The following is a 23,083-nucleotide window of genomic DNA, read 5'->3' on the forward strand; positions in this document are numbered from 1 at the left end:
AGCTATTCTCCCACATCTGTCCTGAAAAATCAGAGAAAGGTAGCAAACGTTGAGCTTCTTTATTTGGCTATAGCATTTGTATACTGCATTTAGGATTTCAGGGCAGTGTACAATTCTATCGCAGTACAAATGCAACAATAAAACAGCCAATCAAAATCCTCAAAACAGCTACAGAAATCACAGGCTAAAATGTCTGGATGAATAAGAAACTGTTGCCCTAATACAGAGAAGGCGCCATTCCGTAACAGGGGTGCCACTGCTGAGAAAACCCTTTCCTTTTTCGTCAAATAGCATGCCTCTGATAAAGGAGGTTCTCAAAGCACTGGCAGATTGATATGGAAAGAGGGGCGCCTTCAGGGATTATTTATCATGAGACTACAGATGCATTAGAAGACAAAGAAAGAAGACAAGCTGCAATTGTTATGAAATGTGAATTATTTCAGCTCTCTAATTCGGAACACACAGGCCCTATGCGGATATATAAATATGGATAATTATTTGGTTTTGCTAACTGCACATATCTACTCAATTCTGAAATACACATTGTTTCTTCTCAACCCTTTTACAAAAATAAAATATTTAATAAAGAGATTTGCAGCATAGCCACACTGAATGGAGAAAATCTAACCTCCTCACCCCAATTCTAGGGATAGTTATGGTCTGTAGGTTGTTATTTCTCACTATGTATTGATATATGACAAGAAGAAAAAAGCAACCTTTAAGTTCCTTTGTTGTGTTAGTGATTGAGTATGGCTCCTGGCCCTATATTCATTTATAAGCTGCATTCTATAAGTGGATTCTCAAACATAACATATGAGTTAAATTGTGATTCAGTCTCAATCCATACTCCAAGCATTTGCATCATTTCTCGCCTTTGTGAATTCTTTGATGAGACATGAGATTTGTCTTTTGACTGAAGCTCTTTCCACATTCCAAGCATTTAAAAGGTTTCTCCCCTGTGTGAATTCTTTGATGTCTGGTGAGCTCTGCACTCTGAATAAAACTCTTTCCACACTCCAAGCATTTAAATGGCTTTTCCCCTGTGTGGATTTTTTGATGCTTAGTGAGGTCCGCATTCTGACTGAAACTCTTTCCACACTCCAAGCATTTAAATGGCTTTTCCCCTGTGTGAATTCTTTGATGATAGGTAAGATTTGTTGTGTGATAGAAGCTCTTTCCACATTCCAAGCATTTATATGGTTTCTCCCCTGTGTGAATTCTTTGATGGTACGTGAAGCTTTGTCTGAAATGAAAGCTCTTTCCACATTCCAAACATTTATATGGTTTTTCTCCTGTGTGAATTCTTTCATGAGAAGTAAGATCTGTCTTTTGCCCAAAGCTCTTTCCACACTCTAAGCATTTATGTGGTTTCTCCCCAGTGTGAACTCTTTGATGTGATGCAAGGTTCATCTTCCGACTAAAGCTCTTTCCACACTCTATGCATTTGTATGGTTTCTCCCCTGTGTGAATTATTTGATGAGAAGTGAGACTTATCTTGTGACTGAAGCTCTTTCCACATTCTAAGCATTCATAAGGTTTCTCCCCTGTATGAAATCTTTGATGAGAAGTGAGATTTGCCTTCTGACTGAAGCTCTTTCCACATTCCAAGCATGTATATGGTTTCTCCCCTGTGTGTATTCTTTGATGTTTGGTGAGGTCGATACTCTGACTGAAGCTCTTTTTACATTCCAGGCATTTATAGGGTTTCTGTCCTAGGTTAATTCTTTGTTGAGATGGGAGAGTTTTCATATGCACATGGAAACTATTGTTTTCCTTTTTATCGATTTTTTCCTGGATTTCGATATCATCGCGTTCACCACCCTGAAAAGCAGAGGATTTATTCCTCGTGTTATGAGTTCCTTTAGTTTTCCTTCTTTGCTGTTCAGTATTTTTAGATCTGTCCCTTCCTGGTGACATCCCACGTGGTTCTCTTGCATTCTCCATTTGCCACCCATCACCTTCTGGAAAGCAGACAAGGAATTGGTAAAACCCTGAGTTAGAAATAGAGCTTCAATAGAGCTTTGAACATTCTCTAAAGGAAGTACCTCAAAAGACTTAGACGGGAGGGAGGCCTTACCATGTGTTTAACAGCCTCTGTTACCTAGCATTAATTAACAGCTGATGTTTTACAGACCACTGGACCATGGACATGCAGCTTTCTGAGTGGACCTGGGCCGGTTACCCTTTCTTTGCCTACCCTACCATGCAGGATTGTTGTGAAGGTTAGTGGACAAAGTAATGCATCCCCTTCTGAGCTGCTGGAGTTACAGTAGGATGGAAATATGATGGGGAAAAATAAAGACAAAGTCTAGCATTCAGCAGAATATGCACCCAGATAATGTTTTTGTTACCAGGTAGCCTATAAATAATGTAAATAAGTAAGTATGCCCTTTGCGTACACAAGATCCCAAATGTCCTTGGCCCATCTTTTTTAAGGCAACTTGGGACCAGGATACCTGAGAGAGTGCCTTCTCCCTTACCGACCTGCCCGGTCACTGAGGTCATCCGAGGGCCTGCTCCTGGTGGTTCCACATAGATCCATCCTCCGATTGGAATCCACCAGGGGAAGAGCCTTCAGCATGGTGGCGCCCCTCCTGTGGAATTCCCTGCCTCTGGAGGTCAGGCAGGCACCAACCTTGTACTCCTTTCGGCGCCTCCTGAAAACATCTTTATTCCAAGAAGCCTTTCTCTAACATGCAGCCTTGGATTACTGTTATTGCTTCTTTTAAATTTTGTTTTAACTGTTTTTATTCTGTTTTTATTTTCATTTTACCTTGTACACCGCTCCGAATTTTTTCAATGGGGAGCGTTATATAAATATTCTAAATAAATAAATAAGGCAAGAGACAGGTTTACATACTGGAATAGTCAGGTGATGTTTTTCTATGGGAATGAAACATAATAGGAATGAAGCCTTCTTTAAGTCTTCTGGATGGGGAAATAAGTAGACCTCTTTCCATCCCAAATCCCAGTTAAGGAGGATATCATCAGGTTTGAAGAGAGACTTGATAATAATAAATAGATGTTATCATCCACCAGAGAAAGAGGTAGCTCTACCTCTTTCCTCTTCCTCTTCTTTCCCCATTCCTTTTACCTGGACTGTCATGTCTTTTTAGACTGTCAGCCTCTGGACACAGGCTGTCTTATATACTGATTATACATACGCCACTCAAGGATCCTTTTTGGTTGAAGAATGGGATAAAAATAGTTTAAATAAATACATGAATAAATTACCGAGAGAGGACATGATCCTGCAATTCTCTTCCATGACTAGTCTGTGTGGGGCTCCCTGGTCAAGATCCAATAGTGTTGATTCTTCCTTGAGACACACAGCAACCTCCTGAAAGTTCTCAAGATCCTGTACAAAAATAAATAATTCCTAAGGACATTTTTCTCCGTTTCTCATAATACTAGAATCCAGTGGGATCATCCCATGAAGATGACTGGTAGGAGATTCAGGACAGATAAAAGGAAGGACTTCTTCACACAGTGTATAGTTAAACTCTGGAATTCACTACCACAAGATGTACTGATGGCCATCAATTTGGACGGCTTTAAAAGGGGGTTGAATATATTCCTGGAGGAGAAGGCTACCAATGGCCACTAGCTCAGATGGTTATGTGCTACCTCCAGTATCAGAGGTAGTATGCCTATGTACACAAGTTGCTGGGGAACATGGGTGGGAGAATGCTGTTGTTGCACTCATGGTTGGCCACTGTGTGAACAGAATTTTGGATCAGATAGAGCCTTGGTCTGATCCAGCAGGGCTCTTCTTATGATCTCATAATAGTTTACCTTGTTAAGGAGATATAGTGGGTCATTATACAGCAAGATCTAAACATTCATGTCATCCTAGTGGAGGACAAGACGACTCCAGGATGAGAGGCCAGAAATCTCTGAATACCATTTGCTGGTAGAATAGCAGGACAGGCCTATGATCTTAGGTTGCCAGAGCCAAACAGCAGACAGATTTAGAATGATAGAATAGTATAGTTGGAAGGGGCCTCTGATGCCATCAAGTCCAACCCCCTGCTCAATGCAGGAATCCACCTTAAAGCATGCCTGACAGATGGTTGTCCAGCTGCATCTTGAATACCTCTAGTGTGGGAGAGCCCACAACCTCCCTAGGTAACTGCTTCCATTGTCGTACTGCTCTAACAGTCAGGAAGTTTTTCCTGATGGCCAGCCGGAAGCCAGATTGAGCCCGTTATTCCGTGTCCTGCACTCTGGGAGGATCGAGAAGAGATCCTGGCCCTCCACTCTTCAAATATATTCAAGTATTTGAAGAGTGCTATCATGTCTCCCCTCAATCTCCTCTTCTCCAGGCTAAACATGCCCAGTTCTTTCAGTCTCTCTTCATAGGGCTTTGTTTCCAGACCCCTGATCATCCTGGTTGCCCTCCTCTGAACACGCTCCAGCTTGTCTGCATCCTTCTTGAATTGTGGAGCCCAGAACAGGATGCAATACTCTAGATGAGGCCTAACCAGGGCCGAATAGAGAGGAACCAGTACTTCACGTGATTTGGAAGCTATACTTCTATTAATGCAGCCCAAAATAGCATTTGCATTTCTTGCAGCCATATTGTCCCTGACTGTCTCCCCAGTGTTCATTCCCCAGCCTACCTGGCCTGGTTTCACTCCATCCCCAAGAAAAGATGGTTCAGTCCTCATTGCTGGCATCATTCCTGCCCCTGTAGGATACAAAGATGATGTGAAATTAGCAGAATGCATAGGATTCCACTGAAAGTGATGCAAATCTAAGTTCGCATGAGTGTTACAAGATGTCTTATCCTTTCTTTGCATTTTGGATGCGTAAAGAAACTCTGTTTACCTGAGGTAAAAGTTACTGTTTTGTTGTGGCACAGTGACTGATGCATGAAGGGTGAAATGAAAAGGGAAAAATTGGTGTCTTTTAATTTGGCTGGGGCCAGAGAAATGATACAAAGTTGGAATCTGAAGATGGAAATCTGCCAGCTGAGAAACGGCCATTTTATTGCTTGTTGTTACCAATAGGGTGGCTATGTTATGTCTCTATGAGCTTCCTGTCTTTTTATATCGGAGTGTGGCATCAAATTGTGGTCAGATAGGATTGGTTAACTTGTGGAAGTTCTACTGAAGTCTATTGGTCCATTATTACAGTCCAGAGGGTGGGAGGCGGGAATTCAACACCAAAATGAGCTGATTGGCTGGAGGAGCCTGGCTGGAGTGCATATAAAGAGAGGTAGAGTCAGAGGATCAGACAGAGCTGAGGTAGGACTTAAGTTAGGGCAGTCTGAAGTCGGCCCTACACAACTTGAGACCAGGATACCTAGCAGACCACCTTCCCTTATACATACCCAGAGAGCTTCGGCTATTGGGCGGTATAAAAATGTAATAAATAAATAAATAAATAAATAAATAAATACCCAGGCGACCTTTAAGATCAGCCAAGGAGGTTCTGCTGGTCATTCCAAAATGGACGGAATGTCACCATGAAGTACCCAGATGGCCGGCCTTCTCTGTAGTGGCACCTGCCTTTTTTACTGTATAGTCTGAGCGGCAGAAAATGTGGCCTCTTTTAAACACCTCCTGAAGACACACTTGTTCACCTAGGCTGTCCCTGGGCTGTAAGTAAATTAATTAGGCCACTCCATTTCACTGCTTCTTTATTGTAGTTCGAAGTGTTTTAATGCTATGTTTTAATGCAGTGTTTTAATATTGTCTTTTAACATTATATTTTAATCTTGTGAACCAACGAGAGATTCTATTATATTCAGCAGAATATAAACGTTACAAATAAATAAATAAGTCAGTGAGCGGCATCTGAAGTTGGGGAAAGAGCTGAAGACTGAAAAACAACCCTGAGGCTAGAATCACTTGAGTCAACAGCTAGAGAAAGACTGTGAGTGGGGAGTGGAAGACACCTGAGGTAACCTTCAGAAAGGCGCCGAAGTGACAGTGAGGGTGCAATGTTACCTGAGGCAACAGCTGGACCAAACTGAAGACTGCAGGAGACACCTTGAGAAACCTTTAAAGGTACCTGACTCAGGAAACCCCTACCAAAAGGAAGACTGCAGACTAAACCCTCAGTAGAGCTTGTGGTGGAACTTTGTAGGGAAAGTGCCTCACTACACTGGCTGCCAATTAGTTTCCGGGCGAAGTACAAAACCTTTAAAATCCTACATAGTTTGGGTCCAGGTTACCTGCAGGATCTCCTTGTTCTGTACAATACACCTCGCACACTCAGGTCCTCTGGAGAGAACTTACTTCAGTCAGTCAAAACTAGGCTAACAACTGTTACTCAGGACCTTTTCTTCTGCCGCCCCCAGACCATGGAACGGCCTGCCGGAGGAGATTCGTCAACTTAACTTTCTCTCTGAGTTTAAGACAGCCATAAAGACTAATCTTTTCCGGCAGGCCTACCCAGATGAATTTTAAACTTAAGAATTTTAAGATGTCCTGACTGTTATTTTAATATTGTATTGGTTTTATATTTATTTATTTATTGCATTTATATACCGCCCCATAGCTGAAGCTCTCTGAGTGGTTTACAAAAGGTAAAAACGGTAAACATTAAAAACAAATATACAAAATTTAAAAACGTAAGAAGCATAAAAACAACAGTATCCTTATATGCTCTTTTAATTAGTTTTATGTATTTGATTTATGTTGTGTTGTTGTACTAATGTTATTTCTAGCCTCAATCCAATAATAATAATAATAATAATAATAATAATAATAATAATAATAATGCCTATCAAAATACAGCCACACCAACATCCAGAAAGCAGTCATAATTAAAACATGCTTAATTGTCAGGAAATTCCTGACTCGGTAAAAGACAACATGACTTGGCAAAGCCCATCATGTTCGTCTAGAAAAACTGCCATGAGCCAGAAAGAAATGATGATGATGATGATGATGATGGTGATGATGATGATAATAATAATAATAATATGATAGGAAGTGGAACTAGAGATAAAATATAGCCAGCTTCTTAAGGCAATAGAAACATCTTTGTTGTTTATGAGTGAACCATTAAAGGAAACAGTAACATATGGTGACTAACAGTAACATGCCTTCTGTTTAAGTAAACATATTCTGCTATAGTTACATTATTATTAGCGAAAAAGCCCATCATACGACAGGTGTATTTATTGTGTTAGCACTTCTTTCAGCCAGTTCCCTCATTGCTGCATCTTCCACAACAGCTCGTTTACATTTTGGGGGCATATTCACTATTTTCTCATTGTGAGGAGGCGCAGTCTGGTGAGGAGGTTAGTGGGTTTTGGCCCCTCGGCTAGTAGGCCGGAAGCTCCTGGCAGTTGTCTTTCTCGGAACTTGGAACTTCCACAGAAGGCCGCAGTTCTGAGGAACGTCCCTAGATGACGCCAGAGGGCAAAACCTAGAAGTGGTTTGGAGGCGCCCTCTGGCCTTCTATCTTGGAACTTCCCTAGATGGCAGTTATTTTTCTTGGTAGATGGCAGTAATTTTTCTTGGAACTTCCATAGAAGGCCCTGTGAGCTCAGACTTTTTAAACATGCAAATAGGAGAGAATGCAGAGGCAGTGGATTGGCCTATAAGTGCTATAAGTGCAAATAGGAGAGAACATGCAAAGGCCTATAACTACAAATAGGAGAGAACATGCAAATAGGAGAGAAGGCAGAGGCAGTGGATTGGCCTACTGGTTGGTGGTGACATCACCAACCAGTAGGCCAATCCACTGCCTCTGACTTCTCTCCTATTTGCATAAGTGGATTGGAGGAGGACTCTGTGCTTTTATATAAGAGATTATTATTTTAAAAATACTTAATATGAACTTCCTGTCTGTTTTGCCCTATGTCTATCCCCACCTACTATAGAGAATAAGAGTAACAGGTAAACAGGGGTTCATATTTTATGGTTGGCAGTAGAATGGATTTGGGACAATTAATACATGGAGTAAGCGTTCATGTAGTTATCAAACTAGCCCTCCTCAAGGTGGTTATCATTTCTAGGGATGTGATAACCTGAGAGTTTTTTGTTGTTCTCATTGTTATCCACGCTTGGTACCATAAGTGATGGGATACCCTAGATAAGGAGTGATCCTCCACAAAATGTTTATACTCATTTTTTATTTGTGTCAAATGAAAACACATTTCTCTCCACTTGGCCTCAGAGAGTGTTGAACAGTGAGCTTGTTTTTGAACTGTACGAAAGGCTGGAGACAAGCGTCTTCCCCCATAAAATTCTTGAAGAAACACAAAATTCTTGAAGAAACATAAAAGCAGCCCAGAGATCATTTGCAGAGTTAAGAGTGTGAAGCCAGATTGAAACATGACCACCTCCCCAATGAATCCTTACCCCCAAAGATGACAATTTCATCACCCTCCTGCTTGATACCCCTTGGCAGGGGGTTCTGGTGTCCGGAGTCTGATGGAGGCTTCTCTGCCACAGCAGAATTAGGTCTCACATCTGCAAACAGACTCGGTACCTGAAACAGCAATGAGGATTGAAAGGAAAGAAGACAAGAATTAGAAAAGGAACAACAGATGCAAAATTCTGGGGAGGGGGGGATTGAGTTGGGACTTGGGGTAATGGGGCAAACTTCCTTGAATGATTGGCAAAAAAGGTTGGGGAACTGGTAGAGAGTCTTAGGATATCCTCACTCACATCCCTGACCTCCTGGATGCAATGCTCTCACCTGCTGCTGCTCTTGCTGCTTCTGGTCCTCTGCCTGGCTCAGGAGGAAGCCTTCAGCCAGGGCCACCGCCTGAGAACTGGTCTCCGCTCCGCATTCTCTCACCCAGCTCGCCATCTCCGCTGGCAGGATGGTCAGGAACTGCTCCAGGATCACCAGGTCCAGCATCTCCTCTTTGGTGCGCCTGTCCGGCTTCAGCCACTGGCGGCAAAGTTCCCAGAGCCGGCTGCAGACCTCTCGGGGCCCTCGGGGCCCGGCATAGCGGAACTGCCTGAAGCGCTGGCGGTGGACCTCCGTGGCGAGGTCTTCCTCCGTCTCTTCTTTCACTTGCCCACAGGGTTCATTCTCTCTCGGATCCATGGCATGTGCTGGCTGGGCTGCTCCATTGGGGCCCGTCAAATACTCTTCTCTAGGTTGTTGGGCAGCTGCAGTGACCGTCTTGTAACAGATCAGGGAAGCCTTAGGATCTCCCCACAGAGCCGTTTCTGGCAGCTGCGGATTCCCTGTCCCAGAGTGGGGGGACTCCATGGCCTTGAGGAAGGCCTGCCACTGGGCCTCCCACAGCTGCTGCAGCTCCTCGGGCCCAATGGCTCCCACCCCAGCAGCTGTTCTGGGGACTTTCCTTGGGCCTTTAGGTTCCATCTCAGATTCGGTATCCACGGGGTTCTTCCTCTCCAATTTCACTCTGGGCTCCATCCCTTTCTCTAGCGCTGCCCGGAACTGGTGATCCAGGGATGAGACCTCTCCTTCCTTCCCTTCCGCCATCACCTCTTGTAGGGGGATGATCCGAACACCGAACACTCCCTCCGTCGTCGTCCCCGTCAGCAAATATGTTAGACGTGCATCTGGCTGCTATGTTAGAAGTATCTGACAGGCTTTGGGCCTGTCATTACAGCCGTGCAGGTCCAGAAGGACAGGGAGAGCACTGTTGCACCTGTGTCCTGCTTGTGGACTTCCCGTGGGCAGCTGGTTGGCCACTTCATCAACAAAGTGCTGGACTAGATGGAGCCTTGGTCTCACCCAGCAGGGCTCTCCTTATGTTCTTATGCCTCTCCGTAGCGATTGTTGTGTGAAAGTGGAAGACATTCCAAGATATTCTCCTGTCTGCTAGAAGGATAGGCAAAAATGGCAGTGAACGACATGTGCGTGGCATGTTTTGCTTCATGGGGCAGAAGTGGCGACATTGCCGCAGAGGGCAGTGCAAGAACTTAACAGGTGAAAATCCCAGGGAAGCAAATTTCAAGTAAACATTTGGAATGCTGTGTGTGCTTGGAATATGGGGTACAGTTCTGGACGCCACACCTAAAAAGGAGTATTGTAGAATGGGGAAATGTGTCCAAAAGGTCAACAAAAATGGTCAAGGGACTGGAGAAACTCCCCTGTGAGGGAAGGTTACAACAGCTGGGATTGTTTAGCTTGGAAAAGAGGAGGCAACATGATAGAGGTGCAAAGAATTATGCGTGGTATGAAGAAAGTTGATAGAGGTGCATTGCTCTCCCTCTCTTATTATTACTAGAACCTGGAATCATCCCTTGAAGCTGATCGGTGGGAGATTCAGAAAAGATGAAAAGAAGAACTTCTTCACACAGCGCATAGTTAAAACTATGGAATTCGCTGCCACAAGACGTAGCGATGGCTACTAACTTGGATGGCTTTAAAGGAAAGGAAAGGAACCTCTCGTGCAAGCACTGAGTCATTACTGACTCTTGGAGGGACGCCAGCTTTCGCTGACATTTTCTTGGCAGGCGTTATAGCGGGGTGGTTTGCCGTTGCCTTCCCCGGCCGTTATTACCTTCCCCCCAGCTAGCTGGGTACTCATTTTACCAACCTCGGGAGGATGGAAGGCTGAGTCGACCCGAGCCGGCTGCCTGAAACCAGCTTCTGCTGGGATCGAACTCAGGCCGTGGGGAGAGTTTTGGCTGCAGAAACTGCTGCTTTACCACTCTGCGCCACACGAGGCTATATGGCTTTAAAAGGTTAGACAATTTCATGGAGGAGAAGGCTTATCAATGGCTATTAGTCCTGATGGCTATGAGCTACCTCCAGTACCAGAGGCAATATGCCTATGTACACCAGCTGCTGGGGAACATGGGCAGGAGGGTGCTGTTGCTCTCGTGTCCTACTTGTGGGTTCCCTGTGGGCACCTAGTTGGTCACTGTATTAACAGAGTGCTGGACTAGATGGACCCTTGGTCTGATCCAGCAGGGCTCTTTTTATGTCCTTATGTTAAGCAAAAAACAACAACGCCCACCTTTTTTACAAATATAAAAGATGGTGAAATAGATGTGACCATCTATTGGTATAAAGAGTGACTCTTTATGCATCTTTTTTACTGTTTTTAAAAAAATCCTTAGCTTTTGTTTAACCTCCTGCATGACGAAAAGTTCTGTGGAACTCAAAATCTCACACAGCAGATTGTGAATCTGGGTTGGTTATAATAAAGGATGCTGTTTTTGTGAAATCAGTCAATCAATCCTGATTGCATCTTTTAAAGTAACCTATAAATCTTTATTGACGGATTTCCCCCATTTTACAGAACTCAATATACAGTTAAATAATGCAATGCAGGAGACAAACAAATATAAAGAGTGTGAGGCAGTTATAGTCAAAGGAATGTTTATGCTTGAAGTGAAATGAGGTGTGTATATCTGTATCAGTAGGGGAAAATTTGGGAGGCCCAGAGCCATTTTCAGACCTGGACCAGCCCTACGCCTGGTAGGCCTCACTTCCCTCCCCTGCAGCACTGAAAAAATAAAATTAAATAATTATTAATTATTGTTTATTATTACTATTATTGTTGTTGTTGTTTTAAAATGGCATCTGGAATGACCACCAAACAGCAAAAGGGTTATAATTACTTGCAAATGTAATTTTAACCTTCTGGGCATTCCATAGCTGCTCCAGATATGTTTCTGTTTCCACATTAAACAACAACTTGAACATTTAACCAGTCACTGCATTTCAGTTTAGCCTTCCTCACAGGGCTGTTATGAAGATGCTGCCATCAGTTTTTTTCGAAGAAGGATGGATTTAAAATGCTTTTAAAACCAATATGCCAGCTTTCTGAGCAACACAGAACCCTTCCTTAAGAGAACCCTAACCCCCTCCGTTATTTATTTTTATTTAGCAACACCTTTTCTTCAGAAATAACCATATTTTCTTTCCCGAATCCTGATCTGTGGGCTGTGCACTGAGGCAGGCGATAAAATGTGAAGACATTTTCTTTACTTTTGTGCAAGCAATGAAACAAGCTCACCTGTTCTTTCCTGACCACGGAGAGACAAGAGAGCCCCACAAATCAGTGGTAGATGATTTGCATGTGTTGTAGTTAGAAAGCATGCAGGCAGAAGAAGCACATAGAAACACCTAGGGGGAGGGGGATCTACACTACTGCTTTAAAGCACTTTATAACAGTTTTGACAACTGTTGGGGCCCAGGACACACTGCATATACAGGTTTCAAAACGTTTTCAAAGTGCTTTAAAAGCAATAGTGCAATACTGCCAAGACTACCTGCATTTCATCTGCTGTCAGGATAGGGCTGAGGGGCAGAAGTCCAGGAGAATGAGTAGGATTAAACGCAGCGTGCCTGGCTTACCCCATGTTGAAATAATAGCACACATTACGATTTGAAGTGGGAGGGGAGCATAAGACAGTTAAGTCCAGATAGGGGATCATAGAATATAGAGTCCAGAGTTTGACATTATTTCACTGAACCACTGGATCCCATATTCAGTCACTGGCATCTGCAGTTAAAAAAAGACCCAGGCAGCAGAGGGTGGGGAAAAGAACTCTCTCTGCCTGAAACTCTGCAGGGTCAACTGCCAGTCAGAACAGACAATATTGTGCTCAATACATACTCTGACCTGGTATAATGTAGATTTTTATGTCCCTGCATGAACCAGCTACTCAGTCATTCTCCCCAGTCTCCTGCCCCTGGAGAGGGGGGTTCAGCCTCACCCTCTTTTCTTCCATCCTGCAATCTCTTGCTTTTCCCTCCCCATGGGTCCAATAATCCCCTCACTCTCCCTTTAACTTACCAACGCCTCCTCTTTGCCTCAGCCTCCAACTCCTCTCTGCACCGAGGAAATACACAGAGCTAGGTCACTTTGCAGATGGGTGGGACAATAATCCACTCTCTCCCTTTCTCTCTATGGTAGTGACATTTTTCCTTTCCCCAGATTTCGCCCTTCCTCTCTAGGAACCCAATCTCGACTGTTCGAGTTAACCCTGAGAGGACCAATCTCAGATTTGGTAGCATCCTCATTGTTTCACTCCAGACTGCATTGACGTATTTTACCTTGGCCAATTTGGTTTTTTAATGAAACTTTTTATTGTTTATTGTTGTTTTATTATAGTATACTGGCGTTGCTGGCCTTGAGCAACATTTGCAGGAAAGAAATGTTTAATAGAATAATAGAAGTATTTAAATAAATTTAAAAAACTTGCAGGGAAGTATGAATGTGACTGATGGGTCACATTCGATATAGTACATCGTTGGTGCTATATAAATAAATAAGAAGAAGAAGAATGGGGTGGGGGGGAATCACAATTACCACAAAAGACTAGTTGCAGGCAAAGATAACAGCTTTATGGAAAGGAGGACAGGGTTCCTGTATCTTTAACAGTTGTGTAGAAAAGGGAATTTCAGCAGATGTCATTTGTATGCATGCATCACTTGGTGAAATTCCCTCTTCATCACAACAGTTAAAGCTGCAGGAGCCCTGCCTAGGCAAGGCTCCTGCAGCTTTAATTGTTGTGATGAAGAGGGAATTTCACTAGGTGCTTCGTTTAAATTAATCGAAGCAAAAAAAAGTATTCATATCCTGCTCCGATATCTTGCTACCCTTACTATAAAACTCAGTGTAAAACCTTTAAAACTGTAAATTTATATCTGTAGCAGAAGTATGTATCATGTTATTCTCATCTTTAATGGCGAAAAAGACATTTCAATCTTTTTGATGTTTAAGACAGTGTGCCAAAATTTTGCCGGGACATTCCCCATTTTCCCAGTATTGCAAGCAAGTTGAGGCAAATTCCTCCTGCTGAAAAAGAATATTGTTTAGCTTGGCCCATATACATTAATCATAGCAATGATTTTATCCATGTATTTCCCAACCAAAATTAAAAAGCGACCATCAGGATCAATCATCTGTCGCAAAGAAAAAGGTCGTTTATGGATTAAAATTGCCACTGCTTTGGAATGTGTTGAAGTACGTGTTACATGAGCCTCACTAACCCAGGCTTTGCTTAACAAGTGGGCGTCTTCAGCGGTCAGGTGGGTTTCTTGTAAAAATGTCACATCAACGTTAAGCTCTTTTAGCTTAGGAAGAACCATTTTCTGTTTGTTAGCATTTTGGAGCCCCTTGACATTCCATGAAGTCACATTAAGCACTGGACAGAAAGAAGCGTGTTATTTCCCCCTCCACATAAACAAATCATCCCAATGTTACAAATATTTCTTACGCTTGAATCACAAACCACATTGAACCTTAACAATGCATATCAGTCTGCGGGGGGGGGGGGGGGAATCCACACTAATATTTGTCTCTCCCAAATAACAATAAAAAAATGGGGGGGGAATCTGAATGAACCAACAGAACCAGAAGCAACAAAAAACCAATCCAAACCAGAAAAAATATCTTGCCTTCTGTTAGAGACCATGCTGCACACACTCATCCCACCCTCACCCTGTATTGAGTTAATCAAATATTTAATCAAACCAGCAAGTAATATTGAAGTATTAGCAGATTGCCTTGGAAGGGGGGGGATCCCTGACCACTTCCTCCCCAACCCCCGCCACCCCCAGCCCCCATTCTTCCTGGCCCGGCACCTTCATCTACTGCTCCATCTAACGTTACAGGAAGTTAGATTCCGGCTGGACATCAGGAAAAACTTCTTGATTGTTAGAGCAGTACGACAATGAAACTAATGACCCAGGGAGGCCATGGGCTTTCCCACACTAGAGGCCTTCAAGAGGCAGCTGGACAGCCATCTGTCAGGGATGCTTCAACGTAGGTTCCTGCAATGAGCAGGGGCTTGGACTTGATGGCCTTATAGGCCCCTTCTAACTCTATGATTCTATGAGTCTATAATATTAATATGACTCATCAACACAGAACACTCTTAAACCTTGTTCCATAAACATGCTTTGCTATGCTTTCTTTCCTGGGTGAATTTAAAAAATGAAAAGTGAGACTTCTCTTCTGATTGAAGGGGGTATTCTTACACGGGGAATGCTACCAAGTGAATGAAAGGGGGAGAAGAAGGGGCCTCTGTCAAAGTCTCCCAGCTGTAGAAGATAGGCTGTATCAGTGTCCTGTGTGTCACCCCCTCCTGGCCTGTAAGGCAGTGGAAGGCCTGGTGGAGCTCAGTTGTCAGATGCCTGCCTTCCTATGACTGGGGCTGACTCTACAGCGTCCTTGTCTGAATCACTGTCAAAAGCTATAGCTCCTCCTAAACTGGGACAAAGTCACACACTACCTCTACGGGGGTCAAGCACCTTTCACTGAAACTGTTTTCATACTGGTTTCTCCCCCGTGTGAATTCTTTCATGTTTATTGAGAGATTGTCTCTGACGGAAGCTCTTTTCACACTTCAAACACTGATATGGTTTCTCCCCTGTGTGTGTTCTTTCATGTTGAGTAAGAGTTCGCTTCTCACTAAAGCTCCTTCCACATTCCAAACACAGATAGGGCTTCTCCCTTGCATGAATTCTTTGATGTTGAGTGAGCTTTCTTTTCTGATGGAAGCTCTTTCCACATTCCAAACAATGATACGGTTTCCCCCCCCATGTGAATTCTTTGATGTTCAGTGAGAGTTATCTTACGACTAAAATTCTTTCCACACTCCAAACAATGGTACAGTTTCTCCCCTGTGTGAGTTCTTTTGTGTTGAGTAAGAGTTCTCTTCTCGCTGAAGCTCTTTTCACACTCCAAACACTGATATGGTTTCTCCCCTGTGTGAATTCTTTGATGTTGAGTAAGAATTTGCCTCTGATAGAAGCTCTTTCTGCACTCCAAACAATGATATGGTTTCTCCCCTGTGTGTGTTCTTACATGTTGATTGAGGGTTTTCTTCTCACGGAAGTTCTTTCCACACTGCAAACACTGGAATGGTTTCTCCCCTGTATGAGTTCTTTCATGATGATTAAGAGTTTTCTTCTCATGGAAGTACTTTCTGTGATGGAAGTCTGAGTTAATCAGTCCTTCCTCAGGGTCTCTTCCCCGCTTGCTCCCACCCAAAGAACCAGTACTTCCTTGGAATAAAACACACCAACACCCGAAGTAACCAAAATAAAAGGTTTATTTTTAAAAAGACAGCTATTAGATAGGCACTTGGTCAGTAGCAGATATAAACAAGTACATAGAACAGAACATAAGAGGGAATGGGGGTAGGGAATGGATAAAACAAATACAAGTCAGGCAAAACCACCCATAAATCCATTCATACAAGAACCGACAGTCAGTCCATTAAATTTCCCTTTCCCTGGTCAAACCGACCAACTTGCCTTTAGAGAAACCAGCTCACAGCCAAAGTACGGCTTCCTAACGCTCTCCCAGTCCCCTAACCGGGCAACCGTAGACATCCATAGCCTCGGGGCTAAAGACGAACCCCCAGCCTAATCCTATCAGCTTTTATCTGTTTGTCTCCTAATGAGGGAGTCAGTTCTTTCTTCTCACACAAAGCCCAATTAGCCTAGGCAGGAGATAACCTCCAGGTGTGAAGCCTCAGCCTGACCTCAGTAAGTTTAACTCCCACTTTCCCACATACCAAAAGCTGGGTCCTGGCGCCGGTTTACCCCATAAACATATCAAGTTAATCTTTCCTCTATCTATCACCACTATGGTATACTGCCTAACAGGAAAACAAGGTTTAATACCTGAAAAAAAAAACACAAATTACTTCGGGAACAACTATATTTTAGGACCTAATACATTTTATAACTTTCCCAGTCCTTCACACGCCCTCCTTTGAAAGATGAGACTTGAGGGTAAATCCCTCAAGATCTCTATCTCAAAAAAAAGAAAAAGAAAAAAAAAAGGAAATTCACTTAACCAGACTCTCTTTCCCAATCACAGACAATCTCCTTCCCTTAGGTAACAGCTCTTTTCTCAAATACACCACAGGGTGCAGCTGCTGATCTAACCCCTCCTGCAGCAGCACAGCCCCAATCCCGGTGTCTGATGCATCAGTCTGCAACACTAGCACCGGATGGAAATCAGGGGCCAGCAAAATAGGCGCAGACATCGGCTTCTCTTTTAACAGATCAAAAACCTGCTGCCAAACAGGAGTCCACCGTACTTGTACGGGTCTCCATTTCGGACACCAATCAGTAAGAGGGGTAGCTACAGCACTAAACTGGGGCACACACTTACGGTAGTACCCCGCAAACCTCAAAAGGGACTGAACTTGTTTCTTAGTCCGGGGAATGGGCCAATCCTGAATCGGTTGAATCTTAGCCTCTAAGGGTTTGATGTTCTTTACCCTAAAAGGCAAAACTGTAAATTCAAACAACCTCTGGTGAGTCATAACGACCGATTTTTTCCTCGCCCCTTCATCCGTTCGGGGCATGGGATAGGGATCCAACTGCGTTAGCTGATTGATCTTTCTGTAGTCTATCTCTTGCAACTCCTTTTCTAGGTCGAGAGCATGCGGTCTTGCCGCCCGATAGGGCAGGAACCGGATGGGGGGATGGTCCCCCGTATAAATCAGATGCTTGGCCAAAGAAGTCCGCCCTGGGCGGTTTGAAAACAGAACCCGAGATTCCCCCAACACCTGCCTCAGCCCCGTTTGCTGTGCAGCTGAAAGAGAGGGGGATAAGACCACACATTTCACTTCTTCAAGCCTCGGATATTCTTCTAACAAATCCCCAGGTCTCTCTACCTCCCCCTTTAAGCCAAATACAAAATCTTGTTGGTCAACATACAACTTTAACATATTTACATGAAACTCTTGAAGTTGTCGAGTTGTTCTCGGGCAAGTCAACAAATAATTCACATCTTCCCACTGCGGTTTGATCATTAAAGGACCTTCCCCTTTCACCGACAGTTGGTCCGGTTTCATGGGCTTGAGAACTAAAACCTGGTCACCGGGCTGGGAGGTACGGGTTCGGGCAGCCCGATCACACCACGCTTTCTGGTTCTGTTGGGCACCCTCCAAGTTCTTCCGTGCCACCTCCCGAATAGTTTGTAGTAGGCTCTGAAGCTGTTGCATAAAACCCACCACCAACCAAGGGCTGCCTTCCACCTTCCCCTCCCATTCCTCCCATAGGAGGGTAAGAGGGCTCCGTACCCGCCTCCCGAACATTAACTCATTCGGGACAAACCCAACACTCTCCGGGATCACATTGTTGTATGCAAAAATTAGCATCGGGAGTCTTTGGTCCCAATCCGTAAGATGTTCTATAGTAGACGCCCTCACCATCTTCCCCAAAATCGGATTGAACCTCTCCACCGACCCATCAGTTTGGTGATGGTAAGGGACAGAAAAAACATGCTCCACACCGCCCAAGTCCTTCGTCCCTTGCAATAGCTGGAAAACAAATCCAGGCCCTCTTTCCAACGAAAGAGCCGGGCACATTCTCTGTCCAGCCTTCTCTTGACACTTCGTGTCTGTCGTTGGCTGTCGGAGGGGCTCGGGTTTGTTGGAGAAAGAGGCAGCTATATCCAGATCTGCCACACTAATCAATCCTGCCCCTTCCTCCTCCTGCGCCTGCTGGATCTCTGGGCCCTCAGGGGTTTCCTGTCCTTTCTGCTCCAAAGGCTGGGGTTGCATCTGGCTCCAGGTTGCTACCCCCACCTCAGCCGCCAAATAAGCCAAATCGTTCCCTAATATAACAGGCCACGGGGAATTCCTGTGCACTAAAAAAGTCATCTCCCCTTTCCACCCTTCGTACTCCACAGGAATTTTAGCTAGAGGTAGAGCAACTGGGGGGGAACTATAGGGAATGACGGTGTACTTCTGCCCCGAGAGCATCTGATCCGGTCGAACATATTTTTGGTCAATAGCAGACAGGGATGCGCCAGTATCACGCCAACCCCTCCGCGTAGTCCCATTAATTTTAATGGACCTACAGAAGTGTAACTGACTCCACTCTATTTGTCCGGGCTGGACCAGAGCCCTCGCTGCTTCATTCCCTTGCCCGGGCTGGATCAAGGCCATCGTCGCCGCATCTGAACCGGGTCGCCCCATCCTCGAGTGGGGAGGTCCAGCCGCCTCCCTCCCTTGCTCGGCTTCCCAATCGGATCCGTCATTTCCTCCCTCGTCTGGGGAAGCATAAACTCTGCCCATCTTAGACGCAGCCGGGTTTTCTCTAAGCTTCCTGGCTGCTAGCTTGGGGCAGTCCTTCTTCAGGTGACCTTCTTCTTTACAGTAGAAGCACCCCGACGTGATAGGAGTAGATGTCGCTCTCGAGGGGTCCACCCTTTCTCGCCGCTCGCCCCGGGGCGGCCAACCCGGATTAGCAGCTCTACTCTTCCCTCCACTCGCCGATGGCGCCGCTGGCACGGCTCCGCTTCCCCCTCGCTTGGGCAGACTGGCTCGACCCGCCTCCTTTCGCCGGTACACCCCCATCTGATCCGCTAGCAGGGCAGCATCCCGTAAAGTAGTGGGACGATGATCACTCACCAGCGCAGCCAGATCTTCTGGAAGGGCGGCATAAAATTGTTCCATGTTCAGTACCTCCGCCATAGGAGCGAGAGGAACAAACTTCGCAGCCGCCGCCCATTGTTCCATCGCTCTTGTAATCCGATCCGCCAGTGAAACACAAGTCTCTTTCGACTCCAGTCTAATAGCTCGATATTTCTGGCGGCAGCTCTCCGCCGAGAGGGCAAAACGTTGGCGGACAGTTTCCTTAAACTTCTCATAGTCCTGAGCGTCCTGCTTCGGGATGGTGCCCATCACGTCCGCCAGTTCCCCACTCACTTGGGCCCGCAACACCGCCATCCGTTGCGTCAGCGGCACCCTCTGATCATCACACGCCGTCTCGAACAAGGAAAAGAAAGAAAACATATCTTGCCCGGATTGGAAAGTGGGGAACAGCTTTCGATTAACCGCCACGACACCCCGGCTCCTCTCACTTTCCTCCAACTGGAGCTGCAATGCCCTCATTTGCAACTGCATAGCCACCATTTGTTGGTGCTGGAACTCCTCCTGCCGTCGTTGTCTCCTCCGTTCCCGGCGGCGATATTCCGCGGCCCTCCGCGACTCCTCCAGGTCGCTTCCGCTATCCGTGTCCAAGAGGCTCTGCTCCATATTCAGGTCGGCAGCCTCCGCTCGCCTCAACCCTTGCCCCGCCGCACCAGCCTCTTCCCCGGCCTCGGACGGCAGCACCGACGATGGCGGGCTCCCTGCCGTGTCCACCAGCGTCACCAGCAAGCCTTCTGGTGCGCTTAAACTCGCAGCCGGAACAAGCCTCCCTATATTCCCAGGCTCACTCATGGCAGCCTGCTTTTTAGCCAACTTTAACTGCGTCTGGTTTTCCAAAATTTCCTATTCCCCCACACACACACCACTTTTATTCCAAAAAATACTGGCTCTTTTATCCCACAGCTTGCCACCATGTGATGGAAGTCTGAGTTAATCAGTCCTTCCTCAGGGTCTCTTCCCCGCTTGCTCCCACCCAAAGAACCAGTACTTCCTTGGAATAAAACACACCAACACCCGAAGTAACCAAAATAAAAGGTTTATTTTTAAAAAGACAGCTATTAGATAGGCACTTGGTCAGTAGCAGATATAAACAAGTACATAGAACAGAACATAAGAGGGAATGGGGGTAGGGAATGGATAAAACAAATACAAGTCAGGCAAAACCACCCATAAATCCATTCATACAAGAACCGACAGTCAGTCCATTAAATTTCCCTTTCCCTGGTCAAACCGACCAACTTGCCTTTAGAGAAACCAGCTCACAGCCAAAGTACGGCTTCCTAACGCTCTCCCAGTCCCCTAACCGGGCAACCGTAGACATCCATAGCCTCGGGGCTAAAGACGAACCCCCAGCCTAATCCTATCAGCTTTTATCTGTTTGTCTCCTAATGAGGGAGTCAGTTCTTTCTTCTCACACAAAGCCCAATTAGCCTAGGCAGGAGATAACCTCCAGGTGTGAAGCCTCAGCCTGACCTCAGTAAGTTTAACTCCCACTTTCCCACATACCAAAAGCTGGGTCCTGGCGCCGGTTTACCCCATAAACATATCAAGTTAATCTTTCCTCTATCTATCACCACTATGGTATACTGCCTAACAGGAAAACAAGGTTTAATACCTGAAAAAAAAAACACAAATTACTTCGGGAACAACTATATTTTAGGACCTAATACATTTTATAACTTTCCCAGTCCTTCACACTTTCCACACTGCAAACACTGGAACGGTTTCTCCCCTGTATGCATTTTTGTGTGTTGAATAAGAATTCTCATCTCACTGAAGCTCTTTTCACATTCCAAACACTGATATGGTTTCACCCCTAAGTGAATTCTTTGATATCGATTGAGATTTTGTTTCTGATTGAAACTCTTAGCACACTCCAAACATTGATATGGTTTCTCACCCGTGTGAGTTCTTTGATGAGAAATGAGATGTGTGCTCTGACTGAAGCTCTTCCCACACTCTGAACAATGATACGGTTTCTTCCCTGTGTGAGTTCTTAGATGGCGAGTAAGATTCTGTGTTTGATTGAAACTCTTTCCACACTCCAAACAATGATATGGTTTCTCACCGGTGTGAAATCTTTGATGAGAAGAGAGAGAGATTTTCTGACTGAAGCTCTTTCCACACTCCAAACATTTATATGGCTTCTCCCCTGTGTGAGTTCTTTGATGAGAAATTAGATGCGTATTGTGACTGAAGCTCTTTCCACACTCCAAACAGTGATATGGTTTTTCCCGTGTGTGTGTTCTTTGATGTCGAGTTAGAGTTATCCTCTGACTGAAGCTCTTTCCACACTCAAAGCATTGATATGGTTTCTCCCCTCTGTGTGTTCTTTGATGAGAAGTTAGATATTTCTTCTTACTGAAGCTCTTTCCACACTTCAAACAATTATATGCTTTTTCCCCAGTGTGTAATCTTTGATGACAAGTATGGATTATTTTATGATTAAAACTGTTTCTACACTCCAAACAATCAGATGGTTTTTGCTCTATATGGGTTCTTTGATGAGAAGAGAGATGTACCTTGTGACTGAAACTCTTTCCACACTTCAGACATTTATGCGGTTTCTTCAATGTGTGAGTCTTGAAATATGCTTTACTGTTTGATTCAGAATTGAAATTTTTCCTATTCATATGCCACCTAGTCTTTTCCTTTCTTTTATGCATTTCTTTTTTGATGGCGATACTTCCCTCAAAAATAAAGGAATTCTTCCTTTTATTCCAATTTACTTCAGTTTTACTTCTCTGCTTTTTGCTATTTTTACATCTGTCTTTTTTTTGGTGACATCCCATATGGTTCTCTCTTCTTCTCCATGTCCCACCTTTCAGCTTCTGGAATGAAGACAAGAAATAGCTGAAAGCCTGAGTTAGCAATAGAATTTATCATTAATGATTTTGATAAAAGGAAGAATTAAATAGATTTCAGTGAGATGCAGTTCTTTCCATGTGTTTAACTGCCTCTGTTGACTGCTATTAACTGACTATTGGTTTGGTACAATGCATTTGATTGGGTGCTAGCTACCTCCCTTCCTGGCTTCAGGACAGTTGTTCTGTCAGGCTTCTGAGATTCTATGATGGGTCAGTATTTATTGAGCTCTCAACAGGCCTGTTCAGACAACACACTAAGCCACAGTTAGGCTGCTAACCCTTTTGCAGCAAATAGATACTGTTTGAACCATGGCTTACGTAGCCACCATGGGGAGTGGGGAGAAATGGGGCAGGGTCCAGCTCCTGTCCATGGTGTAACATCAAATCCCCCTCTGACACTTTGGGGGTTGAATTTGGGCACCCCATGCCCCGCTCCCTCCCCTACAGCCCTTTACCCCAATGCACAAAGGGGGGGGGTCTCACCTGATCCCCCAATGAGGCACAGATGAAGCACCTGGATGAAGCTCCTGTGAAGGAAGAAGGCGGGACATGAAGGGCCTTTGGAGTGGGGTGGGGTGGGGGGGAGAGGTGCATTTCCTGTGGAGGACACCCCCTTCCTCCTCAAATCCCCTTCCTCTCTAGGAATCCACTTCAGGCCCTTTAACCCTTAGATATCCTAGCAGCAAGATCCTCTCACTGTGCCCCTCTTTGTTCACAGGACCAGGGGAACACCTTGCATTGCACCACAATGGATTTTGGCTTCCAAACAGGGTGCTACTGGCAGGGCCGGTGCCAGACTATTTTGCGCCCTAGGCAAGGTGAGCTACTTTCACCCCACCCCACCCAAAAATGCCAACTTTGGTTTTTAAGAACATATGTTTCCTGGAAAAAAATAAGAAGCACAAAACT

At 44.8% G+C, this 23,083-nt stretch overlaps 1 protein-coding gene across 1 annotated transcript; it reads right to left on the reverse strand.

Moving 5' to 3' along the window:
- Positions 1 to 507: 507 nt before the first annotated feature.
- On the reverse strand, positions 508 to 12,764 carry LOC134396155 (zinc finger protein ZFP2-like). Its single transcript, XM_063122547.1, has 6 exons — positions 12,698 to 12,764; positions 8,662 to 9,765; positions 8,322 to 8,451; positions 4,623 to 4,690; positions 3,235 to 3,358; positions 508 to 1,961 (listed from the first exon to the last, which is right to left on the reverse strand). Exons 2-6 carry the CDS (start codon positions 9,421 to 9,423, stop codon positions 862 to 864), a joined length of 2,184 nt encoding a protein of 727 aa, XP_062978617.1. The 5' UTR covers positions 9,424 to 9,765; positions 12,698 to 12,764; the 3' UTR covers positions 508 to 861.
- Between the last annotated feature and the right edge of the window lie 10,319 nt (positions 12,765 to 23,083).

This window comes from Elgaria multicarinata, chromosome 3 (genome assembly GCF_023053635.1).
Source record: "Elgaria multicarinata webbii isolate HBS135686 ecotype San Diego chromosome 3, rElgMul1.1.pri, whole genome shotgun sequence".
NCBI lineage: Eukaryota > Metazoa > Chordata > Lepidosauria > Squamata > Anguidae > Elgaria > Elgaria multicarinata.